Raw genomic sequence first — 26660 nt, 5'->3', positions numbered from 1 at the left:
TTTCAATCCCACCTTGATTGAAATCCTGAGAAAAGGTTTCATTTTATGATGGAAACAATGCTCTGGATAAGAGTCGAGTTAAAACAGATGGAGACAGCGAGTTTCGGACTGTCGGAAAGCACTTTTGATATTAAGGTCCATTGGGTCCCCAGGACCAGGATTGGGAAACCCTGATCTAGAGGCAGTGTTGCCCTCTGTCTGTTACCTTTTCAACCCTCAGTTTCCAGTGTAATCTCAATTCCAGTCAGTGTTTGTATATGGCATTTCTCACTGTTATTGCTATTGGCCATTTAGTTTGGTTCCAGTGAGTCCTTAAAGTAACAAATGACACATGATGATAACATGCTGTGTGATATTACTGGATATAACCCAAATAGAAGAATGTGCTACGCATTTACCAGAGACTGTGACATAATGAAGTGGGGCTGCTGTGTTTCTTATAGACTTAAAACAAAGACATTGCTGCAGGGAGTTCAAATAAAACAATTCACTCTGCTCTAGAAAAGAATTGTGCAAGTGGAGGAGAGAAGACCGTATTGGACCTCATTTCAGGTAATCTTTTCAAATACTTTTAACTATTTCCCCGACTGGACTAATTATTAGCAATTTACAGCTAGCCCAACTGTTAACATTTAAAAATTGGATGGTAAAAGAAAATATGCCTATTCTATAATTATTTAAAACTAAATGTACAACATAAACACACAAAACATGGTGTATTCACGCTGTTTTATAATAACAACAACTATCACAAACTGTAGATTTCAGACAGAAACGCCTCTTAAAACACCAATCCGCTGCTTTGTAGCTACCCTGCCCACTCTTCCCTTATAATGTAACCCATTACCTTTGCTGAACAGCAGCTGAAATGTGTTACTGGCTGTTAGGCATTTAACCTTCACTGCTGGAGAGCAGACGGGCCGTGTCTGTTATTGAACCGGACCTTCTCATGATGAAACTGCAACACAAACAAACCCCACCCTAGCAGAGACTTCCATAGGCTAGATTCGGGGAAAAGTCCAAGTAATTGCATAACAGTAGCTGCCTGTTTTATATTGTGCAACACTAGCTGTGTAGTTACTGTATCGACAGTAGCCTACCAATAATTAAAGCTGTCACCGCCCCCACACTCCATTCTAGAAACCGTCATGAAACTGGCAATGTCTAGCAGACGGTGCATGTTTGACTAAGCAGTCTCCGCTAAACAGTTTATATTATTAATTCATTAACCGGGAGACCCCGCAGGCAAACACCAATATGGCGTTAATCCCCGAAGACGTCTCAGTTGCGACAGTGACAGGTGGCAGCCGTGTGGTATCGCTGGAGTCTGGCAGCACCAAGTCTTTCACGGCAGAGAAGGACGTGATCGAAATCCTGCTTCTCCAGAGCCTGCGGGCGAAGGAATTCGCTTATTGTCCCTACAGTAAATTCCGTGTCGGCGCTGCTCTGATGACGAAAGAGGGGAACGTTTTCGTAGGTGAGGAAAAAAAAAAAGTAATTACATTTGAGAATCAAACAATAAGAGAGCATAACTTTATTTAATAAAGTTAACATGCAATCAAATTCATATTACATTGTGTAACCCATTATTCACTTAGATGAATTTATAAAATAAAATGTATTAGTATAGCAATATAGCATTTCAATGCCGTTCGTGTGCAGTCATCATGCCTTTGCATCAAAAACATTCAACTCAGTCAAAATACGTCTTCAACGAGACTGTGCCTGCTGGGTTAGCAGGTCAGTGCTTAATTTGTACAGAAGAGGTGCCGGGGCGCAAGCAATGACAACAATACTGTTCATAAGGACCTCACATTCAACCCCCTAACTCGTTTATTTGAAAGAGTATTGTCACTACTGTTAGATGTCACAGTCACATACATCATGAAGTAGTATGTGCAGAAAAAATAAATTAAAAGCAACAGCAGAGCAAAAAAGAAAGAAAAATGTGCATTCATAATAATAATAATAATAATAATAATAGTAATAATAATAATATAATAATAATACGCACCCTATGCAAACATGGTCCGCACTGTGTTAATATCTAAACGGTTTGGCTATAACAGAAGACGCTGGGCAGTTTGTGGAGAATGTTTAATTAGATTTAACTAGGTAGTTTTTAGCTTCGTTTGTTTTTATTCTCTGTAAATTAAATTCTAGTCATTGAAAAAATGCAAATGAGAACCAGACCGGTTTTACTTTTGTGAAGCAGACAGAAAGCTACAATATTTATTTTCATTAAAATGTGTCGTTGTTCTTTATTGAAATTAATACTGAAGCTTGTTGTGTACTCATTCAATCAAACCAAGTAGTGTGAGAATTTGCTTGTATCGTTTAAAAAAAAAATCAAATTAAATAAGCTGAAATGTTAGCTAGCACAGTTCCGGGGCGTGGAGCTGGGGGTCTCTAATTTCCTATCAATTATTATCTATTTAAATCCCGATCACTTGCAGCTTTGTTGTCTAGTGTCAAGTTAGTAAACTCTCACGCCGTCATTTCGTGCTTCAGCGTAACGTCTTCGCTATCTGAACTTCGCTGCCTCGCTCCTTTCACTGCAGGCCACTTTTCTGTGCAGCGCTGCCAAGATAATATCAATTATTTTCCTACCTGCGCAGGTTATTCTTCTTATCATCATTCAGCTTCTTCATTCATCTCCAGGCGCTCCAACGTTAGTCTTTCCTGCTCCATCCAGTCTCCAGCCAGCAACAGCGCCGTGCAAACAGCAGCTTCATTACTCAACTTGACCGCGTCTTTACCAGAAAGACTGGCCTCCGCTAAACTTTAAAGCTCCTTCGAAAAGACATCGACATTCCCGTTGTCAGATTAGCTCAATTTAGATCTACCACAAAGCTTTGTCTGATGAATGTCTCTTTACTCCTGGCCCCCGCTCCCAGAGCCAGCACAATTATCGTTCCATCAGAAGATCCTGCCCTGGATTTCCATCAGCTACGTTCAAGGGTTTAAAAGACCTATCCAGCCCATTACAAACTCAATTTTAACCAGTGGCGGCTCGTGATTTTGACTGGTCACAACATGCTCCGACGCTGTTGTCCTGCAACTTTTCCACGGAGCCTCACAGCAGGGTTGCCAGATTTCTAGTGTTTATAGCCCAAAGTCACTTCGAAACTAGCCCAATATTTTTTTTTTTTTTAACAGAAACCAAGCTTATTGCTATTAACATGTAGCCCTATGCATAAAAAATCAAATTTTTTTGTAAGAAAAGATATCTAGTACACATGTGATAAAAATGACAGGCCCCAGCACAGCTCATCCACACGTCATTAAAAAATACAAAAATAATACGAAACTCTGAAGGCACAATCAACATTCACACCAGCAACCGGATTACAGTGCGATTCCTTTAATGCTGCTACTGTTTCCCAAACAAGAAAACAGTTCAATCTTTTAAAGTTATACCACCAATCTAACTAGATGATCACATTAATTACATCAATTACACATCCACATCAATTAAATGCACCTTAACAAATTGCACAAAACAGAGCCAACAGCTTGCCTTTTTTTAAATAAACAGAAAAAAGTTAATTGAAAGTATGCCCCATGCATTAAAAAATATAACACATCAAAACATTTTTAATTCTTACCTTCAATCTTCGCGTGCAAGGGCTAGTTGTTATCATCATACAGGTGTATCTAAAGTCAATTTCAAATACGTACAAAGAAAAAATGTAAAAAAAAAAAAAAAAAAAAAAGTATGTACAAAATAAAACATTTTTACTTTGTTGGGTTTTTTTCTTATATATGTTTTAGTTTTAAAAAAGCTCCTCTGAGTCGGCACCATCTTCTGCGTTATTTGCTTCATAGATGTCGCCTGTAAACAGTGGCAGCATTGCTCTGGATGGCTCACGTTGGTTGCAGCACATCTTATTACACTGCATATATGCTCTGACCCTAAGAATGTTTTCCAACAATTTCTCTTGCATTCGGTTTCAGAGCTTGGTTTTGATTAGGGCCATTTGTGAAAAAGCTTGTTCCACTGATGCATTGCCACATGGTAGGGCTAAAAGAGATAAGGCAAAAAGACCAAGTTCAGTGAAATCTTTATCACCAGCTGCATCGGTGTGTTTCGCCACTTCAACCCAGAACTCTTCAATTAGGCTGTCTTCTTCAGTGTGCACCCAGTGTACGTTGTTTAAAGCTCGCCATTGCTGTTCAAGTTTGCCAAGATCTCCATTGTATAGTGGCAAAAATTATAAATTTGCCAGCTGTGGCTTTTTGTAACTGACTACAACAGTTGGGCTGAGAACGGGAAGTTACTCAAGTTGTTGGATATTGTATATGGGCTGCCAGCTTCAACTTACATATTTTAACGGAATTGTCAACCTTGTTCTTAAATCCCATGTCAAATAATCTTCTTGCATTTGAAAATGGAGCCGCGTTTCTAGTGTGTTTCTCTGTCTTACAGTGAGCTAACAGATCGCTGTCATGTGCTCGGGCTTCACATTTAGAGTACCTACACGCTGCTCTGAGTCATCGGCAGGCACACCGCTAATCCACTCTTTTAACTCTTTTTCTTTCTCCCAGTCTTTGCAGTATTTTTTTTTCTGTATTTAGCCCACTAACCCAGTGGCATCTCGGTTCTTTACCTTTCTTAAACTTCTTTACTTTCCCTGCTTTTTATAGTGGTTTGGATATTTGTACCGTTTCTTAAAATGTCTACTTTTCACCGTCAATTAACACACTCGTCCGTCTCTCCTGTCCAGTCGCATGGTCATGCGCAACATGTTATTTTCACCTGTTACTTGTTACAAGGTGTTACTTTTTAAAGTAGCCCAATTCTGCGGGAAAACCATGGACCTGGCAACACTGCCTCACAGGCCATGGTTACCACAGCAATGCCCTCATTGAGTGAGTGGGGAGTGGTTAGTTGCCATGGTGACCAGGCAGCTTCATCCGGCACTGTGAGCTCTGTGCCTCAGTGCTGCAATCTTCTGGCTTCCTGTTGCTGCGCTTTCACAACCTGCGAGGGCTCGTTCAACTCGTTGAATTGTGACATCTAAATACTGCGTTAACTTACTTATATACATGACTAACTGCTCTAAAACACGTACCGTATATTTTCATTATCCAAATCTAAAAGAATACGCAAATGTTCTACATAAGGGCTTTTCACACTAGCCATTCGGACCCGCGGCGACCCGGGTTGAACAGCAAGCTCTTTCACATTGCCAGTTTCAACCCAGGACGAAGCGCTCTAGCTGAAAACGCGCATGACAGGAGCCGAAAACTAACGTCAGTGGGCATGGTTCGCAGATCCGGGCGCAGTTGTAAATAAAAATGGTAAGAGTGCTATGGAGCGATGATGAGGTCCGGGAGTTGCTCAGCCTCTCAGTCTTTAGCAAATGAAAATTTCCAGCGGCAGCTGAATGGAACAAAAAATAAACTTGAAAATAGCATACGGGATTGTGATTGTTGTCGTAGTAACCTGGAATTGTCACGTCTTGCACGGAGCACACGCTGCCAGCACCTCCTCCGAGCTTGTTGTACACGAGCCCTTTTTTGCAAGGTAATAATAATAAAAAATAAATAAATAAAAACTTGCAGTAAAGCACACAGAGAAATGAAATTCATGTTCTATGGTTACTTCCGACGCTGTGTTTGGCACGGGTTGAAAATATGCAGTGTGAAACGGTCCTGATTTTAATCACAATAACCAAATGTATTCTGCCCTGCTTCACTCAAGCCAATGGTTTAATTCCAATCATAACCTCTAGATGGCAGCATAACGCCGCAAGTTCTATATACACCGCTCACTCGATACATATCGCGGGTGTCGGGGTCCAGTACAGATCTGCTATATATGGAGGGCAGCGATATAGCGAGAGACCCAAAAACAAACAAATAGGCTAATAACAAATACTGAACAACCACTCCCTCATTTTAATTGGGGGCGTCAGGGTACAATCTAAAACCTCTGTGATCACGACAAATGATGGCGGGCCATGATGCTAGGTCCAGGTGCTTATTAAGTGCCTGATGGTATATAAAGGCACCCTTTCCTCTCTGTCTATCTGTCCATCTGTAGAAACACTTTACTACTGTGTGTGAACCATTTATCCATTTTATCCAATTGTGATGAAACTTTATTGAGATTGTATGATATGTCTTCAAAGTGTTACCTCCAATCTTTTTGAAAGGAGAAAAAATCATGTAAATGTTACAAAAGGTCAAATATTTATTTTTAAATAGAACTGAAATCTATAACTCAGTTGTATGGTTCTAGTTTTGTAAAATGAACAAGTGTTTCACCACTGTCAAAAAACAGGAGGTAATTAAAGAGTGGCGTAAACGCCTTGAAGATATGGCCCATTGTGTCTTATTACTGTAGTAAGATGATTTTGTTTGCTGTTCTTCAGGATGCAATGTTGAAAACGCTTGTTACAACTTGGGAGTCTGTGCTGAAAGGACAGCAATTCAAAAAGCCGTTTCAGAAGGGCACATGAACTTCAGAGCCATCGCCATTGCAAGGTAGGGCACCGAGGTCTATCACTGGTGTAAACAGGGGCAGGCCTGAGATCTCCAAACCTGCTTTTACTGAATTTTGAATCGAATGAAGTAATGCTGTAATGTTGTAATGCTGTAATGTAATGTTGTAATGCTGTAATGTTCTAATGCTGTAATGTTCTAATGTTCTAATGCTGTAATACTGTAAAGCTGTAATGTTCAAATGTTGTAATGTTCTAATGTTGTAATGCTGTAATATAATGCTGTAATGCTGTAATGTTGTAATGCTATAATGTTCTAATTCTGTAATGTTGTAATCCTGTAATGTTGTAATGTTTTAATTCCGTAATGTTGTAATGCTGTAATGTTGCACAAAAGCCCTGGAGTGATCTGAACAGCTGCAGCATTTCAATTTCATTGGTTAAGATCAACTGGCTTTATTTTCTAGATGAAGGGAATATACTTGCATTGTATTTGTATTTTACAGAGAAATGCCTCCCATGTGAGAACAAGATCTCTCAAACACACCAGCTGTATCTTGCATTTGCTATGTTCTGTGTCCTTTTAGCAAGTGTCATCCTGGACTTTGCTTCCCTATTTGATTGTGTGCTTCATATTTTCCAGTGATTTAGAAGACCAGTTTATCTCTCCTTGTGGAGCTTGCAGACAAGTCATGAGAGAGGTAGAGTGACAGCAGGTTTTGTTGTTTTTTTGTTACCAGTGTTTTACACTCTCTTACTTTTAGCACAATCCGCCCTGGTTCCCCAGCTTTTGTTTTGCTTGTTTTTTATGTTTGAATTCAGTAAAGAGTGAAGTGTTGGGGCAAGGAAGCCGCAGTTTAATATTTCTGTATCAGTCCATGTGGTTTGAGTTTGAGCTGCTTTGAGCTTGTCTGAGAATCTGAAGAGCCAGAACGGGACAGCCTCCCTCATTCCATTCTATTCCATTCAGCTCTCCCTGTCTGTACGCATCTTCAGCGCTCCCTGTCTGTACGCATCTTCAGCTCTCCCTGTCTGCACGCATCTTCAGCTCTCCCTGTCTGCACGCATCTTCAGCTCTCCCTGTCTGCACGCATCTTCAGCGCTCCCTGTCTGCACGCATCTTCAGCGCTCCCTGTCTGCACCCATCTTCAGCGCTCCCTGTCTGCACGCATCTTCAGCGCTCCCTGTCTGCACGCATCTTCAGCTCTCCCTGTCTGGACGCATCTTGTGCTCTCCCTGTCTGTACACATGTAGACTGGGTGCTTCTGAAGGATTTCAGTGGAATGAAGAGAGCTTCTGCAGACAAGCTCAACAGCAGCCTGATGTAAAAGAAGCAACTGACACTTTAATATATAGTAACCAATTATAAACAAATAAAGACAAATATAAAAGTTTATCTTGTAATACATGTAGCCCCATTTCAATGATATGATTGTCTTGATAAAAAGTAGTGGTCTGTTTTTGCTGTTACTTGTAGCTGGCCTTTTCTGTTAGTTAATAGGTTAGTTATTATTTAAGCAAGAGACCAAAGAGCACGCTACTGCTGGGTCATTGTCACAATCAATGCAGTCCACTGAAAGCCAACTTTCTGAAGCTTGAGTGTCTGTGTGAAGCGTTTCATCAGCAAACAGTGGTTTCAGAACAGGTGTCATTAATCACTTCTCAGCTGTGCTTTATTTGCCGTTCCATTATTAAGTGATGGCACAATGGCTGAAAGATGTTGTATTTTGTATATATAATATATAATATTATATATATATATATATATATATATATATATATATATATATATATATATATATATAAAACTAGCCATTAACAAATAACACGTGTAATAATACAGTATATTAGTAACTAGCTGTTAATAGATAATAGACTCAAAAGTGCCCTAAAAATATGATTAAAAAAGGATTTTTATGAAGTGAGTGCTTACCACATTTCTGTTTTGCAGTTTGGGACTGAATGGGATGTTTTCCTCTCTAGACCCGATGGGTCCTATTTGAAAATGACCGTGGATGAACTCTTACCCATGTCTTTTGGACCTGAAGACCTGAGGAAGAAGAAAGTGTTCAGTGTTCACAATGGGTACTAACACCAAGTCATTGCAGCCCTGTATTGTTCTCTATATTTTCTATCATGTTCACAATATTGAAGTATTGCCAATAATTTAAATATATGGGAGAAAAAAGATGATACCTTGGTAATAACAACAGTAGAACACATTATTGGATTATGGCAGTTTTTGTATGTTTTCGTTTGAAATATGTCCAGTTCCACCAATGATAGTATGAAGCTATTTAGCATTGTATTTTCCAGTTCAGTACATTTTAAGTTAAAGAAAAATATATATTTTGTGAAAAAATAGATGAACACTGTTTTGTTTTCAAAATTAAATAGACTTTAATTTGGTGAAGAATTATTTTAAATGTGTTGTTAATGGAAAGGGCGAGAAGGTCCACAGCAGGCCAGACTGTGTGCTTTAGCTCACCGCGTGTTTGGCCAGTAGGGGCCGCTATAACGCAACAAGGAGACTTCCCGAACCTGAAGGAGCGCCAGATGCAACACTCATAAGAACATAAGAAAGTTTACAAACGAGAGGAGGCCATTCGGCCCATCTTGCTCGTTTGGTTGTTAGTAGCTTATTGATCCCAAAATCTCATCAAGCAGCTTCTTGAAGGATCCCAGGGTGTCAGCTTCAACAACATTACTGGGGAGTTGATTCCAGACCCTCACAATTCTCTGTGTAAAAAAGTGTCTCCTATTTTCTGTTCTGAATGCCCCTTTTTCTAAACTCCATTTGTGACCCCTGGTCCTTGTTTCTTTTTTCAGGCTGAAAAAGTCCCTTGGGTCGACACTGTCAATACCTTTTAGAATTTTGAATGCTTGAATTAGGTCGCCACGTAGTCTTCTTTGTTCAAGACTGAACAGATTCAATTCTTTTAGCCTGTCTGCATATGACATGCCTTTTAAGCCCGGAATAATTCTGGTCGCTCTTCTTTGCACTCTTTCTAGAGCAGCAATATCTTTTTTATAGCGAGGTGACCAGAACTGAACACAATATTCAAGATGAGGTCTTACTAGTGCATTGTAAAGTTTTAACATTACTTCCCTTGATTTAAATTCAAACACTTTTCACAATGTATCCGAGCATCTTGTTAGCCTTTTTTATAGCTTCCCCACATTGTCTAGATGAAGACATTTCTGAGTCAACAAAAACTCCTAGGTCTTTTTCATAGATTCCTTCTCCAATTTCAATATCTCCCATATGATATTTATAATGTACATTTTTATTTCCTGCGTGCAGTACCTTACACTTTTCTCTATTAAATGTCATTTGCCATGTGTCTGCCCAGTTCTGAATCTTGTCTAGATCATTTTGAATGACCTTTGCTGCTGCAACAGTGTTTGCCACTCCTCCTACTTTTGTGTCGTCTGCAAATTTAACAAGTTTGCTTACTATACCAGAATCTAAATCATTAATGTAGATTAGGAATAGCAGAGGACCTAATACTGATCCCTGTGGTACACCGCTGGTTACCACACTCCATTCTGAGGTTTTTCCTCTAATCAGTACTTTCTGTTTTCTACATGTTAACCACTCCCTAATCCATGTACATGTGTTTCCTTGAATCCCAACTGCGTTCAGTTTGAGAATTAATCTTTTGTGCGGGACTTTGTCAAAAGCTTTCTGGAAATCTAAATAAACCATGTCATATGCTTTGCAATTATCCATTATCGATGTTGCATCCTCAAAAAAATCAAGCAAGTTAGTTAGGCACGATCTCCCTTTCCTAAAACCATGTTGACTGTCTCCCAGGACCCTGTTACCATATAGGTAATTTTCCATTTTGGATCTTATTATAGTTTCCATAAGTTTGCATATAATAGAAGTCAGGCTTACTGGTCTGTAGTTACCTGGTTCAGTTTTGTTTCCCTTTTTGTGGATCGGTATTACGTTTGCAATTTTCCAGTCTGTCGGTACCACCCCTGTGTCAAGAGACTGCTGCATGATCTTGGTTAGCGGTTTGTAAATTACTTCTTTCATTTCTTTGAGTACTACTGGGAGGATCTCATCCGGCCCAGGGGATTTGTTTATTTAAGAGCTCCTAGTCCCTTTAACACTTCTGCCTCAGTTATGCTAAAGTTATTTAAAACTGGATAGGAACAGGTTGGCATGTGGGGCATGTTGTCCGTATCCTCCTTTGTAAAAACTTGTGAAAAGTAATCATTTAATATATTTGCTATTTTTTTTCTTCCTCTACGATTTTGCCATTTGTATCTCTTAAACATTTAATCTCCTCTTTGAATGTTCTCTTGCTGTTGTAATATTGGAAAAACATTTTGGAATTGGTTTTAGCTCCCTTAGCAATGTTCATTTCTATTTCTCTCTTGGCCTTTCTAACTTCCTTTTTGACTTGCGTTTGCAGTTCTGTGTACTCTTTCTGCGTACTTTCTTTTTGGTCCTTTTTTAATGCTCTGTAAAGTGCCTTTTTTCGCTGAATATTTTTTTAATTGATCTATTAAACCATTTTGGCAATTTAGTTTTACATTTAGATTTGTCTACTTTAGGGATATAATTGTTTTGCGCCTCTAGTACTACATTTTTGAAGAACAACCATCCTTCTTCTGTGGGTGTTTTCTCTATTTTACTCCAATCTACTTCTGTTAGTCTCTGTTTCATACCTTCATAGTTTGCTTTTCTAAAATTGTAAACCTTAGCTTTAGTCATTACTTTTGGGGATTTAAAAAACACTTCAAATGAGACCATGTTGTGGTCTGAGTTTGCCAGTGGTTCTCTGACCTCTGTTTTAGTTATTCTATCTTCGTTATTTGAAAAGACTAAATCAAGGCATGCCTCCCCTCTAGTGGGTGCCTTCACAAATTGTGTTAGGAAGCAGTCATTTGTCATTTCCACCATTTCTATTTCATCCTTCGCGCTACCCACCGGGTTTTCCCATTTTATTTGGGGGAAGTTGAAATCCCCCATTAGTATGGCTTCTCCTTTGCTACACACATTTCTAATGTCATTGTATAACAGATTATTTTGCTCACCGTCTGAATCTGGCGGTCTATAGCATGCTCCTATTATTATGCCTTTTGAATTTTTGTCCGTTATTCTGACCCATATTGATTCGGCTTTATTTTCTTTGTCCAGGTTTAACACCTGGGCTTCAAGACTGTTTCTTATGTATAGCGCTACCCCTCCTCCTCTTCTGTCCTGCCTGTCTTTCCTATACAGTGTATACCCACAAATATTAAATTCGTCCCCATCACTCTCAGACAACCAAGTTTCTGTAACACCTATCACATCATAGTTACCTGTTAGTGCAGTAGCTTCAAGTTCTAGAATTTTGTTTCTGATACTTCTAGCATTTAGATAAATACATTTAATGGTTGTCTTACCTGAGTTGTTGTTCTTGTTTTGATGCGGTCTCCCTTCTGTTTTTTTGTTGATTTCTCCCCCCTTCCTTTCTAGTTTAAATGCTTCCGAACCTGCTCGAGGATCTTTTCTCCGAGTAGACTGGTTCCCTTGTTATTTAAGTGCAGTCCATCCCGTCTATACAGATAGTCCTCGTTGTAGAATGTGGTCCAATGATCAAGATAGGTGAAGCCTTCCCGTGTGCACCACGTCTTCAGCCATGCGTTTTGATTAATTATTTCCAGCTGTCCATATGGTCCTTTCCAAGGTGCGGGTAGTATACCAGAAAATACCACAGTTTTGGTTTTCTCTTTTAATTTCCTTCCTAGCTCTCTGAATTTGTTTTGCAGGGATTTTGGTCTGTCTCTTCCAATGTTGTTTGTACCAATGTGGACGACTACTACCGGGTCGTCTCCTGTTCGTTCCAGGAGCTTGTCCACGTTCTCAGTGATGTGCTTGACCGAGGCTCCCGGAAGGCAGCACACTGTTGTAGTAAGGGGGTCCAAACTGCGAATTGAACTTGCTGTGTTTCTCAATATGGAGTCCCCAACAATCATGACCTCCCTTCTTTTTGCTGTCTGGTCACCACTGTCAATAGGGTCCTGGATGTTGTTCCTTTCATTCTCTTGTTGTTGGTTCTGCTCATCAAAATTCTGAAGTGACTCAAATCTGTTGGTTGTTTTGATTTCTGGTGGTTGTGTTTGACGAAGTTTCTTTTTTTCCCTGCTTCTGCCTACCTGAACCCAGCTGTTCTGACCTTCTATCTCCCTGGTGGCTTTCAGTCTGTTAGGGGTGATGCAGACTTCCATGAATTGTGGGTGTGCCAGTTCCTCAAGATCCTGTTGCTGTCTCACTTCTTCCAGCTCCATTTCTAGCATACTTACTAGTTTATGCAAATCCTGGATCGCGCGGCACTTTACGCACACTTGGTTCCCCAGCTCTGGAATCCCCAGCAGAGACCGTTAACTTTGCACAGACCAGGGTGCACATATCTTGTGAATATGAATCATTATTTAAAACACACACATGACAAAGTGACACAAGAAATAAAACCATTTGAACTGCAACCCTAGCAACTCCTCAGGACAAACCAACAATTGCCTGCAACTGTTACCCTAGGAATATCGTTTTACTATTGCACCCCTATCAACAAAATTCAAAAACTATCAAAACTATATGCACTTATTTGATCTAACGCTGCATAAAATGTTGGTTGTGTTTATCAGATGTATGTTGTTTGTTTGGTACTTTTTAAAAGCTGCTACATGAATTGAACCATTTCTTTGTGTGAATAACCTATTTGTGTTCAACACATCAGAGGGAGTATTTTTCTCTTTTTGGAATCGTGTATTGTAGCGTTCCGGGGTAACAAAAGGGAGGCAGACGACTGCCCCCTCACAGCTGCACTCACTCAGGATATTGACAAAACACGGAACAGCGACACAAAACTATACAACACATAACATAAATAGCCCAATATATTGCATTCAAATCCGTCAACCAAATGACACTGTTGCTAAGGAGATGTGTTATTCATGATTTTTTTGTTAGTCATGGTTTAGTTTTCTAGACTTTATTAATGTTAAAGTAAAACAACATGATCTTACCACCACACTAGATCCACTTCATGTGCAAAGTAAAAAAAAAGCAAAATAAAGTATTGAACAGTAACTACAGCACTGGGACTTGCGAGAAACCACGATTCCCTTTAATAATATAAAAAGCTAAGGCATTTATTAAATGTAAATATTGTATTATACCGACACTTGAACAACAACAGACACGCCAATAATGACGCATAAGGTGAATTAAAAACAGGTGCTGTGTGTGTGCTTATTTTAGACTGTTGTTATGTCATGTGACGTTTTGGGGGAGACGACTTCGTGATAAGCCGGTTTGCTTCGGGTGTCCTTGGACTTCCCTTCATTAGCAAACTCGATTCAAGATTGCACTGCGTTTACAGTAAAACGGGGGCTTCTGGCGCCAAACATGTCTGTTAGACATGCTGTACGCCGTGGGCTGGAGCTGGGTCGCTCGGTACTGCAGCTCGGGCTTCTGAAACCAGCGGCCCGGGTTGCAGCTAAGCTCCGAGGAGAACAACTCAGACTCGGCCAAACCTCCAGTCGTGTACAGCCTCAGACTTTCCTGCCGGGTCGTTATCGGTATTACCGAGTGTCCCTCAGCGGGCTTGCGGCTCGGCTGCAGCGGCGGGTGTTCTGGAGGATTCCCGGTTCGGGCTCCCCCAGGAACAGAGCTGTGTTTTTGGCTTTCGGGGTAGGCTTGGGTCTTATTGAACAACAGCTGGAAGAAGACAGAACGGTCGTTGCGACATGTCAGGAAATTCAGGTATGGCCTTGTTCTGTTCACAAGTTTGGGACAGGAGGGGGCAGAGTACACTGAACTCGGTCAGCTAGCTTGAAAAAAAGCCTGCATAGAAACACACGGACCCCACAAAGTGTTCTTTTATCCACAGTTTCTAAAGCTTATGGGAAAGTACCAACATCATGTTTTGTTGTTTTTATAAAATAAATAAATACATAATAATGTGTAACCGTAACCCATTGTAGCGTTTTAAAATATTTTCGAAATCCAATAACGACACGCATTTTTTAATGACAGCATTATTTAAATGCAATGCATGATAGCCACGTTAAAATGCATACACTTCAAAACACAAAAATACACATTTTAAGACCGGTAAGATTTAATTGTATACGACGCCAGCTTTGTATTAAATGTAATAACATCCATCACTAAAGGGAACGCGTGGTTAAACTTGAAAATACATTCATCATACACAAAGCTTTAGTACTGTGTCAGCATCTGAAGTGAGGATTATGTGACCAATCAACTCTGTACCTCTGAATTCTGGAGGTGAAAGGTCAAAGCAGCCAACTTCTTTCTGGAATGAGGAAATCAGACATTTAGGATTTCAGAGCAACACTGAATTTAGTGAAAGTTGCCATGAAATCCACAGTTTACAGAAAAGACAGTGCACAAGAACATTTGGGAATACATTTGTCATGAGGTTCTCAATAAATGCATTCTAATGGTTTGTTTTTCATTCCTTTTCTTGAAAGGCACTTTTCCATAACAAGGCAAAGAAACATGAAAGCCCACTAAAGCCTTTCACCACCGGCTACAAACTTGAGGATTACGTGATTGGACAGCAGATTGGGAAAGGCTGTAACGCTGCAGTGTACGAGGCTGCTGCTCCATTCGCTGCCCCCTGGAAACCTGAGCAAGTCTCCCATGTGCAGGCACCCCCCAGGGGGGAAGCGCTCCTGGACACCGGCCTCGCTCTGACAAGCCGTCCAGCTCGGCTCCCGCTGGCTGTGAAAATGATGTGGAATTTCACGGTTGGTGTTGTTTAAAACAACCCATAACAGCATTATTATAGGGCTTCAACTGTAGTGTGAACACCTGTAACCAATCAGAAAAGCCATCAGAACAATGACTCAACATGTGTTTGTGTATAAACAACCCATTATAATGTGTAAGACTGTGTGTGTGTGTATAGGGACAAGACTGAAGAAATGTGCGAAATTAAATACAAAAGTGACTTTTGCTGTACACTTACTATTATGCAAACACTAAAACTAGCGCCTATTTTACTGTATACTTTTGACAACAAATAAAATGTTTTGGAAAAATTCTAAATGTTTAAACAACTATTAACAACTCCCTTAACAACTTATTTTTACAATTTAGTTTTAAATGTTGAAACTGAAGAGAAACTAGTATTGAGCAGTTGAGAGATCTGATGCAAAGGGTTTTTTTTTTTTTTTTTATATAGATCTGGTCCACAAATGCTTTGCAATACCTTACAGATTCATGTGTGTACCCTATTGCAGGCAGGATCTTCTAGTGAGTCTATCCTGAGAGCCATGGGTCAGGAATTGGTTGCAGCTCCTCCACTTGCTATGAGCAGAGAGAGAGGAACAGCTGCACTAAATGGGTGAGCTGTGTGTAATGCAGTATCATATCACATTATGTTGTCTTCAAGTTAAACATTAAATAAAACTCTAGTAAATGAAATTGGCAGCAAATGACTTTTTGTGAAAATGGTGAAAGATTGCAAATACAGTTACTGTGTATTCAAGCTCATGTCAATTAGGACAGATATATACTGTATGTTAGAGGAGTCAATGCCAAGACTTCTGATATTCAAGCTCAAGTCAATTAGGACAGATCTATATTACCATTTCCTGGGTAAGACAAAAAAATGTAGTTCATGGATTTGAACAACTTGACAAATGTATTTCCTTTTCTTAGCACCCCTGACATTTTTGTGTCAGATGAATATGCCTTTCAAAGTATTATTTATTTAAGGGCAACTTTGTAACTTTGTTACCATACACCAGGGCTCCTTTAATGAGTTAAAGAAACATTATAGACTATTTGGAAAAAGTGCTTTTTAAACTGTCTATTAAAATTCCATGGTTCAAAGTCTCAGAAAAATGTTTTGTAAAGAAAGTCATTGTGGATGTGACAGAAATGGACAAGCCTTGCTGGGTCACTTTACATGTTCTCAAAAGTCTGTGGTTTGTGTGATCTGCACCCAAAACATTTATTGTAATGGTTCTAGGAAAGACTTTGCAGCTCCCCTAAATCATATTCATGAATGTCAGGTTTTCAATATTTTAATAGTGCAACCCGAAGTCCAGCGTTCTGGGTGTGACACAGTGTCTGAAATGTATCAAGAAATTAATAAGTCATATTTAAAAATAAAACTTTCAATGGACACAAAATATTATTATTATTTTAACATCATGAAATATAAATACAATTATGATTACTCTTGATTTAATCTTGTGTTATGTACACACTACATTTTGCTTATGGGACACAGAGACAAGATAAGGTTTCAGTGAAAAATCTGTCTGGTAATTCAGTCGGCAGGACTGACAAGATTAATTAACATTGTATTATCTTATTATTTTGTTAATAATTAAGAATATAATTAAATCTACCTTCTACTGAGGTTCTCTTAACAATGTCGACTGTAGAAGGATCTTCTGTGTAAGAATGCAGTGTTCTCTGACAGCTTTCTGAACTGCTGATAAATGACCACATGATGTGTCAGCAGTGACCGAGTGAGAGACAAATGAACTAGAACGGGAACGTTTGTTTTTACAAACACGCCCCTTTGTGAACACATGCTACAAGTAGCTAAAAACTGAGACACAACTTCAGTTTTTAAATAAAAACATGTAAACAAATAAAATAAAAAGCTTTTTGAAGTGCGTCCTGAATTGTTATAATAACATGATGTGAAAGTAAACTTGAAATCCAGGTGCTTTGAATGAAGTAACTAAACATGATATCACTTCAATGTAAAGATACGTGTATTTGGGCAATCTTAAATCAATGAAAATGTGTATACCTTGCGTGTAAGGTATACGTGTTTTTAGCACATTGCCACTAACTTTGTCAATTTAACTAGCGGCACTTCAGTGTGCTAGACATTTTACTAAGGAGGAGCGTTAACTTGATCAGAAAAATGTAAGATCTGTAGATGAGAGGAAACACTTTAATCCCATTAAAATGACAGACACAGATTTTTGGTATTGTGATTTGTTTATGTGGTCTCACGGCAATTTGCCATGGTGTCCTTCAGTGATTGCAATTGTGCTTGTATATAATAAGACCTGTGATTTCTTTACAATCTCATCAAGTTTACTACCAGCCACGTCCTGAACAGCCACGTCCGTACGCTAATCTGGGCACTTACTATTAAGAAAGGGTCAACAATTCTTATTCCATAACATGCATTTTAAAAAGTTAGCTTTGCAGAGAAAGTTTGAAAAAAATATAACTTAGTATACAACTTTTACAAAATCTTTACCAAGAAAATGTTATGGATGTGAGATTTGGTTTTATTTAAACACCATTATTTTGAATTATTTCAAAAAATATGTTCCTTTATCCCAAGAAAATTTAATATTATTAACTTGGTATTACATACTTTATAGAGTAAAAATGTGACATATTTACAAATGTGTAACTAAAACATTTATCCCACCATTGATACTTAATGTGTGGAAGTCAGACTTTGGAAATGTGTTTTTTTTCTCAGTAACTTTAAATGTCTGTAAAGAAAAGTCACCGGCTGAAAATAAGTACAGCATTCATAAATACATGCACTTTAGTAAAAATACAGCATTCATAAATACATGCGCTTTAGTAAAAATACAGCATTCATAAATACACGCGCTTTAGTAAAAATACAGCATTCATAAATACACGCGCTTTAGTAAAAATACAGCATTCATAAATACACGCGCTTTGGTAAAAATAGAGGAAGATATGTTTGCTTGCTTGTTTTGTTTGTTTTTTTAATCATGCCATGGTCACTTTATCACGGAATTGCCCTTGATGCTATTTTAACTTTCATTTTGTAATCTGAGTTGCTGATCTGGTTTAGAGATGGCTTATTTGTGGTTCTCTTTTCAGGCAATTTGGCTGCATCAGGAAGAAGCTGGAGCCTCATCCCAATGTAATCCAGGTTTTCCGTGCTTTTACTGCGGATGTGCCTCTGCTTCCTGGTGCCTGGGCTGATTATCCTGATATGCTGCCTGCCAGATTGAATCCAGATGGCATCGGACACAACCGCACCCTGTTCTTAGTAATGAAGAAGTAAGCAAATTGAAGATTATTTGAATACTAGATAAACCTACATATTGCAAGGTTATGTCTGTGTATGTGGGTAATAGCTGCATAATCTAGCCAAATAGACCAGTTATTTCCATATCTAATGCAGAGAGACTAATTCATGTTGTTGTTTCATCTAGACTTGATTATTGTAATGCACTTTTTTCTGGTGTCCCAAAACATGTGGTATCCCGCTGGCAGCTTGTTCAGAATACCATCGCTAGAATTCTGACTAAAACCAGGCAAAGTGAACATATTACCCCTGTTCTGGCCTCTCTACACTGGCTCCCTGTATAGTATTGATTTAAAGATTTTGATGTGAACTATAGGGCCCTGAGTGGATTAGCACATAGTTATTTGCAGGAGTTACTGACCCTGTATGGGGTCACTTGACCCCAGGAGGTAGGGCTTTTTCTTCTAGAGCTCCTAAATTATGGAATGCTCTGCCTTCGTATGTCAGGGAACTGGAACTGTTACAGTTTAAGTCAAAACTAAATAAGTACTTTAATAAAATGGCTTTCTTATCTCAGTGGGTTTTAATGTAACTTTAAAATTGCTGCTTTTGTATTACTGTATACTGGCAGTATAGTGGCAGTTGTATGTGTGACATGCTATATTGTGGTTTTCTTCTTTTTTTCTGCTATGTACTGCACAGTGCTTTGCTTTAGTTTTGTATAAAACACGCTATATAAATGTAATAAAGAAATAAACAAGTAGAAGTGAATAGACTGAGGCTGAAAGGCACGGTCTGTGTACACAGTACAAGTGTGGATATAACCCATTCACAGACGCTCGTAGTTCTAGAATCTTATATTGCTTTATTGTTTATTTACAAAGGAAATAATCTAGCTATATTTGTTTCGCCTTTATTCTTGTGATTTTCCATTGAAGAGGGAAAAGGTTGATAAAGAGAATACTGTTAAATGGCTGAGGCAGGTGGCCAATTGTGATGTCACATTTTTAATGGAATTGAAAGAGGTGGTATTGTGAAGCGGGTCAGTTGTATGAACATTGAGAATACATCACTGTGTAAACTCAGCATGGTACGGTTGTTGTAATGAATTTGGTAATGAGTCTAGGAATACAGAAGGTACGCTCTGATTGACTTAAACATTCTCAGCACTCTGTAATAAAGTATGAGTTATTAAACTATAATTTCCAAACACATTTTTATCGCAATCTGATTTTTTCAGTGTGGAACAGTGTAATAAATCCAAAGTTTTGACATTGATGCATGTCCACTGGGGGCTTCTTTAGACCACCAAACTGGAAGCCAGGACTTCAGAAGTGAAAGGTGTGAGTTGAGAAAGTCCTCTTGGCTGTTTTAAAGTGCTGTGTTTGTGTGCTTGCAGCTACCCCTGCACTCTGCGGCAGTCCCTGCAAGTTTCCCTTCCTGATAACAGGGAGGCGACTCTGCTGATTCTGCAGCTGCTAGAAGGAGTGGATCACCTGAACAGACAAGGAATCGCTCACAGAGACCTCAAATCTGACAACATCCTGCTGGAGCATGATTCAGGTCAAAAAGAAAATCAATACAGGAATAATTCCAGTAATGTTGAACACGCCGCGTTTCTAATAATTCCAGTAATGTTGAGCATGGCATGTTTCTAATAATTCCGGTAATGTTGAGCACGGCGCGTTTCTAAATTCCGGTAATGTTGAGCTCACCGCGTTTCTAATAATTCCAGTAATGTTGAGCACGCCGCGTTTCTAAATTCCGGTAATGTTGAGCTCACCGCGTTTCTAATAATTCCAGTAATGTTGAGCACGGCGCGTTTCTAAATTCCGGTAATGTTGAGCTCACCGCGTTTCTAATAATTCTGGTAATGTTGAGCACACCGCGTTTCTAATAATTCTGGTAATGTTGAGCACGGCGCGTTTCTAATAATTCTGGTAATGTTGAGCACACCGCGTTTCTAATAATTCTGGTAATGTTGAGCACACCGCGTTTCTAATAATTCTGGTAATGTTGAGCACACCGTGTTTCTAATAATTCTGGTAATGTTGAGCACACCGCGTTTCTAATAATTCCGGTAATGTTGAGCACGCCGTGTTTCTAATAATTCCGGTAATGTTGAGCACACCGTGTTTCTAATAATTCCGGTAATGTTGAGCACGCCGTGTTTCTAATAATTCTGGTAATGTTGAGCACACCGTGTTTCTAATAATTCTGGTAATGTTGAGCACACCGCGTTTCTAATAATTCCGGTAATGTTGAGCACGCCGTGTTTCTAATAATTCCGGTAATGTTGAGCACGCTGTGTTTCTGGCGATACGGAATGCAGCAGACTCTTTAACCCAAATGAGTCAGGTCTGGACCCTGTTCAGATTAGTGATGTGATTGGTTGAATGTTATCTGTACAGTACTAAACATGGCTTGTCTAGACTTTGTTTTTGATACTTCCATGTCATCAGATATCAGTGGTTTGTACAGCTGCTGTGAGCCTGCAGTTCATTGCTGTGGAGTGGTTCTCAGTAAAGATCATTTCCGATTGTCGAGTCTACTGTAATGTGTGAACCATGTTTTAGATCAGTTCAGTTATACTAATACTGCAAGTCTCTTCGTGTCTTGTCTTCAGTTAGCTTTAAATGGTGATATGTGTGTACAGTATGTGCTTTGAAAGGGAACACATTTGAATATGCATTGTAGTCCTGAATGCAAGAAGCTGTGAATATAAGGAGACCCTGTTTATATGTACATGCATGGATCCTTTAGCGTTTGTTATAAATCTGGAGATACCAATACCCATTGTGGATATATAGAGGCTCCTGTCTGTCCATCTCACTTTTATATTCTTACGTGACACATTTATACAGAACAGAGAACTGCTTATCAAAAGGACAATTAACTGAGTGTGTCAGAGCCTGGGAATATATCAAAGCATCTGTTTGTCCGGCTGTACGTTCGTAGGCTTGTCCTATTTGTACATGCTGTGAATGCAGTTTCGATGCTGAGTTTGTATGCACAGCGGAGGGGGATGTGTGTGTTCCTGACATACTTGTTGTGTTTTCAGTTGGCTGCCCACGCCTGGTGATCACAGATTTTGGCTGCTGTCTGGCTGAGCGACACTTGTGGTTGAAGCTACCCTTTAACAGTAACTCTGTCGATCGGGGTGGAAATCCTTGCCTCATGGCACCTGAAGTAAGTACTTCACACTTTGGTTTCTTCCTTTGGTGAAACTATGCCAATCAGCTAATGTAAACATGCACTCTACCTGCGGCAGCAGGAGGTTAGAAATTTGATCTGCAAGCTGCTATTGAGGAAGCCCTACAAATGTACATAAAGAGAAAACTCAATGTTTTTCTAAATGGTGCTTTTGATACACTGAACATTTTAAAGGAGGCATCTAAAATGCCTCTATTCTATATTCAACAATAGCATAAAGGTCACAAGTTGAAATTAATTTAAATCTACTTCTGGGTTACAAAGCAACAATGACAAAGCAACAATGGGGTTGCTTATAATTGCTAGAATTTTTTATTTTTTTGCTACTGACTCATTGTGTGACCCAGAGCAAGTCACTTAACCTCCTTGTGCTCCGTCTTTCGGGCAAAACGTTCTTGTAAGTGACTCTGCAACTGATGCATAGTTCACACACCCTAGTCTTGTATCTTGTAAAGTGCTTTGTGATGGTAGTCCACTATGAAAGGCGCTATGTAAAAATAAAGATTATTATTATTATTATTATTATTATTATTATTATTATTATTATTATTATTATTATTAACACTGCTAAAAGTATTAGCTGAAATGTTTTACTTTGTCTCTTATAGTTGTATTAGTGTTTGAAGTTCTAGATGGATAGTTTTGATTTGTGATGTCCCTTGTTTGGATGTTCAGGTTGCAACTGCAGTCCCAGGTCCTGGTGTTGTTATTGACTACAGCAAAGCAGACGCCTGGGCAGTGGGTGCTATTGCCTATGAAATCTTTGGGCTGCCCAACCCCTTCTATACTGCAGGCCCAGAGGGACTAGAGAGCAGGACTTACCAGGAGAAGCAGCTCCCCCCGCTGCCCAGCACTGTGCCTCCTGAAGCTCGGCTTGTGGTAAAACTGCTGCTGCGCAGAAATGCAAACAAGGTGGGAATCTCTTCATTTAAATGGGTATTTCACCACCCCCCAATGCCCTTCTACATGGTGATGTGTTCATAGCACACATTGCTACTAAAAACAGAGACGAGACACACAGGCTAATCGTATTGATCTTTACACTTTCAACAAAGCATGCTCTATACAGGTCCATCCAAGCAACTACTGACTGCTACTTCAGTATGGAAATAGAACCAGTAAACTACCCGTGTGTGTGTAATAATGAGACACAAACTATTTAATATATGTCTAGTAATGTTTGGTACACAGCTAAATCTTATGATGTCATTGCTGAAGTTCCATTACGTGTTGTTCAATCGAAATGAATCCATAAATACACTTGAGACCCACAGACTTCTAGAATTTGTTTATTATTTAAAACGTATTTATTGCAGAAGGCCTAGAAATTAAAGAAGGTGACGTTCAAGTATCCTCACACTACACTGTCATGGTCTAATGTTTTGTTTTGTGTATTTGTTTTAGCGTCCAAGTGCTAGAGTTGCTGCCAATTTGCTCCACATTTGTCAGTGGGGTGGAAATCTCCAGAATGTGGACAGAATGAAGATGCAGAAGATTGCTGACTGGCTTCTGTGCCGCGCCGCTGCTGCACTGCTGCATGCTGGGTACAATGCTGGAAACATGGTGGAGGCGGAGCTGCAGGGAAGCTTCCTCTCCAATGTTGACTTGGGAGAATTGCGAATGGCCATGGCTTTTCTGAGCTGCGAATGGCCATGGCTTTTCTGAGCTGCAAATGGATAATGAGGGACTTGGTTTGCATACATTAGGATTGAAAATATCTTTACAAATGTTTTATTTTGAGGGCCATAGAGACTAAGGATGTATTCATTAAGCTATACCAGTTAAACAAGTATATTCTTGCAGGTAAACTTTAAACATAACCAGTGTTAAGTTGGTGTATGAAATTATAAAGGTATTTAATTCTTGCAATAACACTACTTAAGTAATATTAAAAGCAACTAAATAAATGTAACTATAATCAACTAGAAATCGCATTCAGTGTCTTCAATGAAAAATACTTCGTCCAAAGGTTTGTCATTGAATATATTTAGTTTTGTTTTAGTGCTGCCTGATTTAGCACTGTTTGAATGTCTTATCATTTATAGATGGAATAACAGTTATACATTTTTAAATACATTGTGTTTTGTTGCTTTGTCTAGAAACTGTCGTCTTGTTTCTAATTTCTCAATTAGATTATCTACAGGTTCAAGAAAAGAAAGATCTGGGCTTGCCCCTCAGTCCACCATCCCTAGTTTGCCTGTAGAGTACATGCTCTTGTATATTTCACAAAGGCTTCTAGAAATTCTAGTGAGGTAGCACAGGCCATTAGTGTGTGAGTCTAGTAGAAATTCAGCCTGGTCAGTATGGGGAATACAGGGTAGGGAACCTCTTTATAGAGCCCTTTACCATTGTAAAGAGAAGCCATTGTAAGTTCTCATCTTGAAAGTCTATTAATATATCATTATTTTATTTTCCCATCTGATCAATGCAAATCCCCTCCAGTTCAAAGCCAAGCTTTGGTGGATCTTTTGGGATACTTTGTCAGTAGTGATTTATATTGAGTGGAGAAGAAACACTCCTCTCAACAGGACCAGACTGTAGGAGATCTCCGGTTGTGCCCAACTATGCCAGTTATTTGGAAGCCATGATTCATATCTAGCATCACGTACAAACATCATTTAAAAATCTATTATAGATGGAAATGTTGAAGCAAAGTGAAAATGAAAGTGTTTTCATGAAACTCAACAGTAGAGACATGAACTAGGGAATGCAGTTTGTCTGCATTTTTTAAATGGTTGATCCATGTGTAGTAACTAGGCTGTTTTTGTCAATTTTTAAAGTGTTCTCAGACACTGTATAACGTGTGCAAATAAACATTCATAATTATTGTTTCATGCCTGTATCCTGTTGGAGACAGTATTTCCCAGCTTAATAAAGTGGTTCTCCTAACTTGTAATCCCCTGCAAGGGGTCATTGTATAATTATTATCTCCCAGCGACAGGTATGAAGTGGAGGCTGGCATGTGTGTTGCATTTTGGAGTTCTGCGCATCTGTTTGTTTGTCTGTCTGACTGCATGTCTGTATGCCATGCATACATTACATGTTTACATATAGAATCTTTGAAGTTATGAAATTTGAAGAAGAAACAATAGAGAATCATATGGAATACAACAAGGTATTAAACCGAGATACAACATTCCTGTAGAGTTTGTACAGAGGGTGTTCTTGTAGATACTCATATGACTGTTTTTTACATTATGTACATTTTTCATTTAAATCTGTTTTTGCTATTTCAACTTGTCATTGGTTTACATACACTGAACCACACGCTCTATACTGCTGTACACACTGACACAGAAATGAATTACCTTAGTGGCGTTCAGACCCCAAGCAGACTAAGAAAGCCTTGTCTTCAATTATGCTGATTTCCTGTAGCACTTCTACACAGAAGACCCCTTCAGGCAAGAATGCTTTGGTAATACTTTAGGTACAATGTGATATACTCTTCAAAATAAAAAAAAATTGTTTGAATGTACTTTTTATAGCATTAGTATAGCAGTTTGCATAGTAAAATAGACAGTTCCAAAGAACCTTAACCTATACAGAAATCATTAAGACATTAAATAGTCACTTTCAAAGGTCAAATAAAGTTCAAGGTCAACAGAAATCAGTAACGGGTATGCCCACCATTGGCATCAATGACGGCCTGACATCACCTGCCCATGGATCAAATCAGAGCCTGGATAACATGCCAGGGAATGGCAACCCACTCGGATCTGGTGATGGAGAAGGCCAGGGAATCACTTGGACATTGTTCTGAGTGAGGAAAGCTGTGGTGGCCTGGGCTGTGTGCAGTCATGCATTGTCATGCTGGAAAATGATGTTACGATGGTTCATGCATGGGATCACATGACAATAGTGCTGAGTTGTCAGGTTGCCTTGAACAAGAACAAGGTTGATTCTGCCACTGTCTGAAATTGCTGCCACACCATGACACTCCCACCACCAAATCTGTCAACGCTATCACACACAGTTGGCAGCAAAACGTTCACGAAGTCGCCTGTATACCCGGGCTCTTTCATATGCACTTTGAAGCAGAAATCTGGATTCATTACTGAACACCACATTTCTCCATCTTTGTATGGGCCATACTCTGATCATGACACCACTGAAGTCGTAGTATAGGATTTAGCCGCCTTGCCTGGATACCAGTCTCCCGTAGGCAGTTTCTGACAGTCTGGTTGGAAATTCTGCGCTTTCCTGGTACTGCAGATGTTGTAGAGGTTGCAGTGGTGAACTTGTCACATAAATGACGTAAGTGTATAAATCTGTCCTGGGCTGTTGTCGTCGCACATGGTCTACCGGATCTTGAGCAGTCAAGTGTTTTGTGTTGGTGGCAAACACCAATAAGACAAGCAAGCTGAGAACACTTCACTTTTATAGCCACATCTTGGCATGTTGCATGTGCAGTGAATGCAGGGGAATATTGCAGGTCTTAAGCAAATGGTGTTAATTTTGGAAATATTCACGTGTTTTGGCGAACGTCATGCGTTTTCGACACTGTCAGCAAAATGTGTTTAAATAAAATACAGTTCCTTTGATCAAGTTTTGTTGCAATTTTTAAGAGATTGAAGAGAAAAAATATCTGCTCTGCGTTTCTTTTTTTCAATGGTATATAATAGGGTTAGCAAATGCAATTTCAGCCCCCTCTTCAACTGTGGTAATCTTTAAACACAATCACAGTTTCAAAGACATTACAGCTGCACATCCTTAGTAGTCAATATTAAAACTACAGAATCACTTGGATCCTTTAGCACCCAGCTTGACAAACATTCTGAGATCAATGAGGTACTAGAAACCAGACCAGCTTCGATAGGCTGAACGGCCTCCTTGGTGCACTATTGAGATCTGCTCCAAAGAAGCTGAGCAGCTACTGACCGCTCTGACCTCGAGAGTGTAAAAATCAGCTTGTATTCTGCAGTGCTCTGAACAATATATACCATTGATATCAACTACATTTCATAACATGGCA

The 26660-nt window shown here is 39.3% G+C and overlaps 2 protein-coding genes across 2 annotated transcripts; both read left to right on the top strand.

The window, feature by feature from the left end:
- The first annotated feature begins 1019 nt into the window (after positions 1-1019).
- On the top strand, positions 1020-8813 carry LOC121329387 (cytidine deaminase-like). The gene is made up of 4 exons (XM_041274969.1): positions 1020-1477; positions 6381-6492; positions 7093-7150; positions 8401-8813. The coding sequence occupies exons 1-4, from the start codon at positions 1258-1260 to the stop codon at positions 8539-8541; spliced, it is 531 nt and encodes a 176-aa protein (XP_041130903.1). The 5' UTR covers positions 1020-1257; the 3' UTR covers positions 8542-8813.
- A 3953-nt stretch (positions 8814-12766) lies between these two features.
- LOC121329075 (serine/threonine-protein kinase PINK1, mitochondrial-like) lies at positions 12767-24577 on the top strand. Its single transcript, XM_041274390.1, has 8 exons — positions 12767-14214; positions 14949-15227; positions 15723-15826; positions 18325-18507; positions 19875-20038; positions 21537-21664; positions 22364-22600; positions 23093-24577. Exons 1-8 carry the CDS (start codon positions 13858-13860, stop codon positions 23351-23353), a joined length of 1713 nt encoding a protein of 570 aa, XP_041130324.1. The 5' UTR covers positions 12767-13857; the 3' UTR covers positions 23354-24577.
- Positions 24578-26660: the final 2083 nt, after the last annotated feature.

Source organism: Polyodon spathula, chromosome 16 (assembly GCF_017654505.1).
Source record: "Polyodon spathula isolate WHYD16114869_AA chromosome 16, ASM1765450v1, whole genome shotgun sequence".
NCBI lineage: Eukaryota > Metazoa > Chordata > Actinopteri > Acipenseriformes > Polyodontidae > Polyodon > Polyodon spathula.
The sequence above is the reverse complement of the archived record's forward strand: the minus strand, read 5'-3'. Positions and strand labels throughout refer to the sequence as shown.

Bases quoted from the DNA above. Each gene is read 5' to 3' on its own strand.
- LOC121329387 (XM_041274969.1), top strand. From the start codon at position 1,258: ATGGCGTTAATCCCCGAAGACGTCTCAGTTGCGACAGTGACAGGTGGC. The intron at 6,493-7,092 runs GTAGGGCACCGA...CATATTTTCCAG, and splicing joins AGAGCCATCGCCATTGCAAG to TGATTTAGAAGACCAGTTTA. The intron at 7,151-8,400 runs GTAGAGTGACAG...TCTGTTTTGCAG, and splicing joins GCAGACAAGTCATGAGAGAG to TTTGGGACTGAATGGGATGT.
- LOC121329075 (XM_041274390.1), top strand. From the start codon at position 13,858: ATGTCTGTTAGACATGCTGTACGCCGTGGGCTGGAGCTGGGTCGCTCG. The intron at 18,508-19,874 runs GTAAGCAAATTG...GTGTGCTTGCAG, and splicing joins CTGTTCTTAGTAATGAAGAA to CTACCCCTGCACTCTGCGGC. The intron at 20,039-21,536 runs GTCAAAAAGAAA...TTGTGTTTTCAG, and splicing joins CCTGCTGGAGCATGATTCAG to TTGGCTGCCCACGCCTGGTG.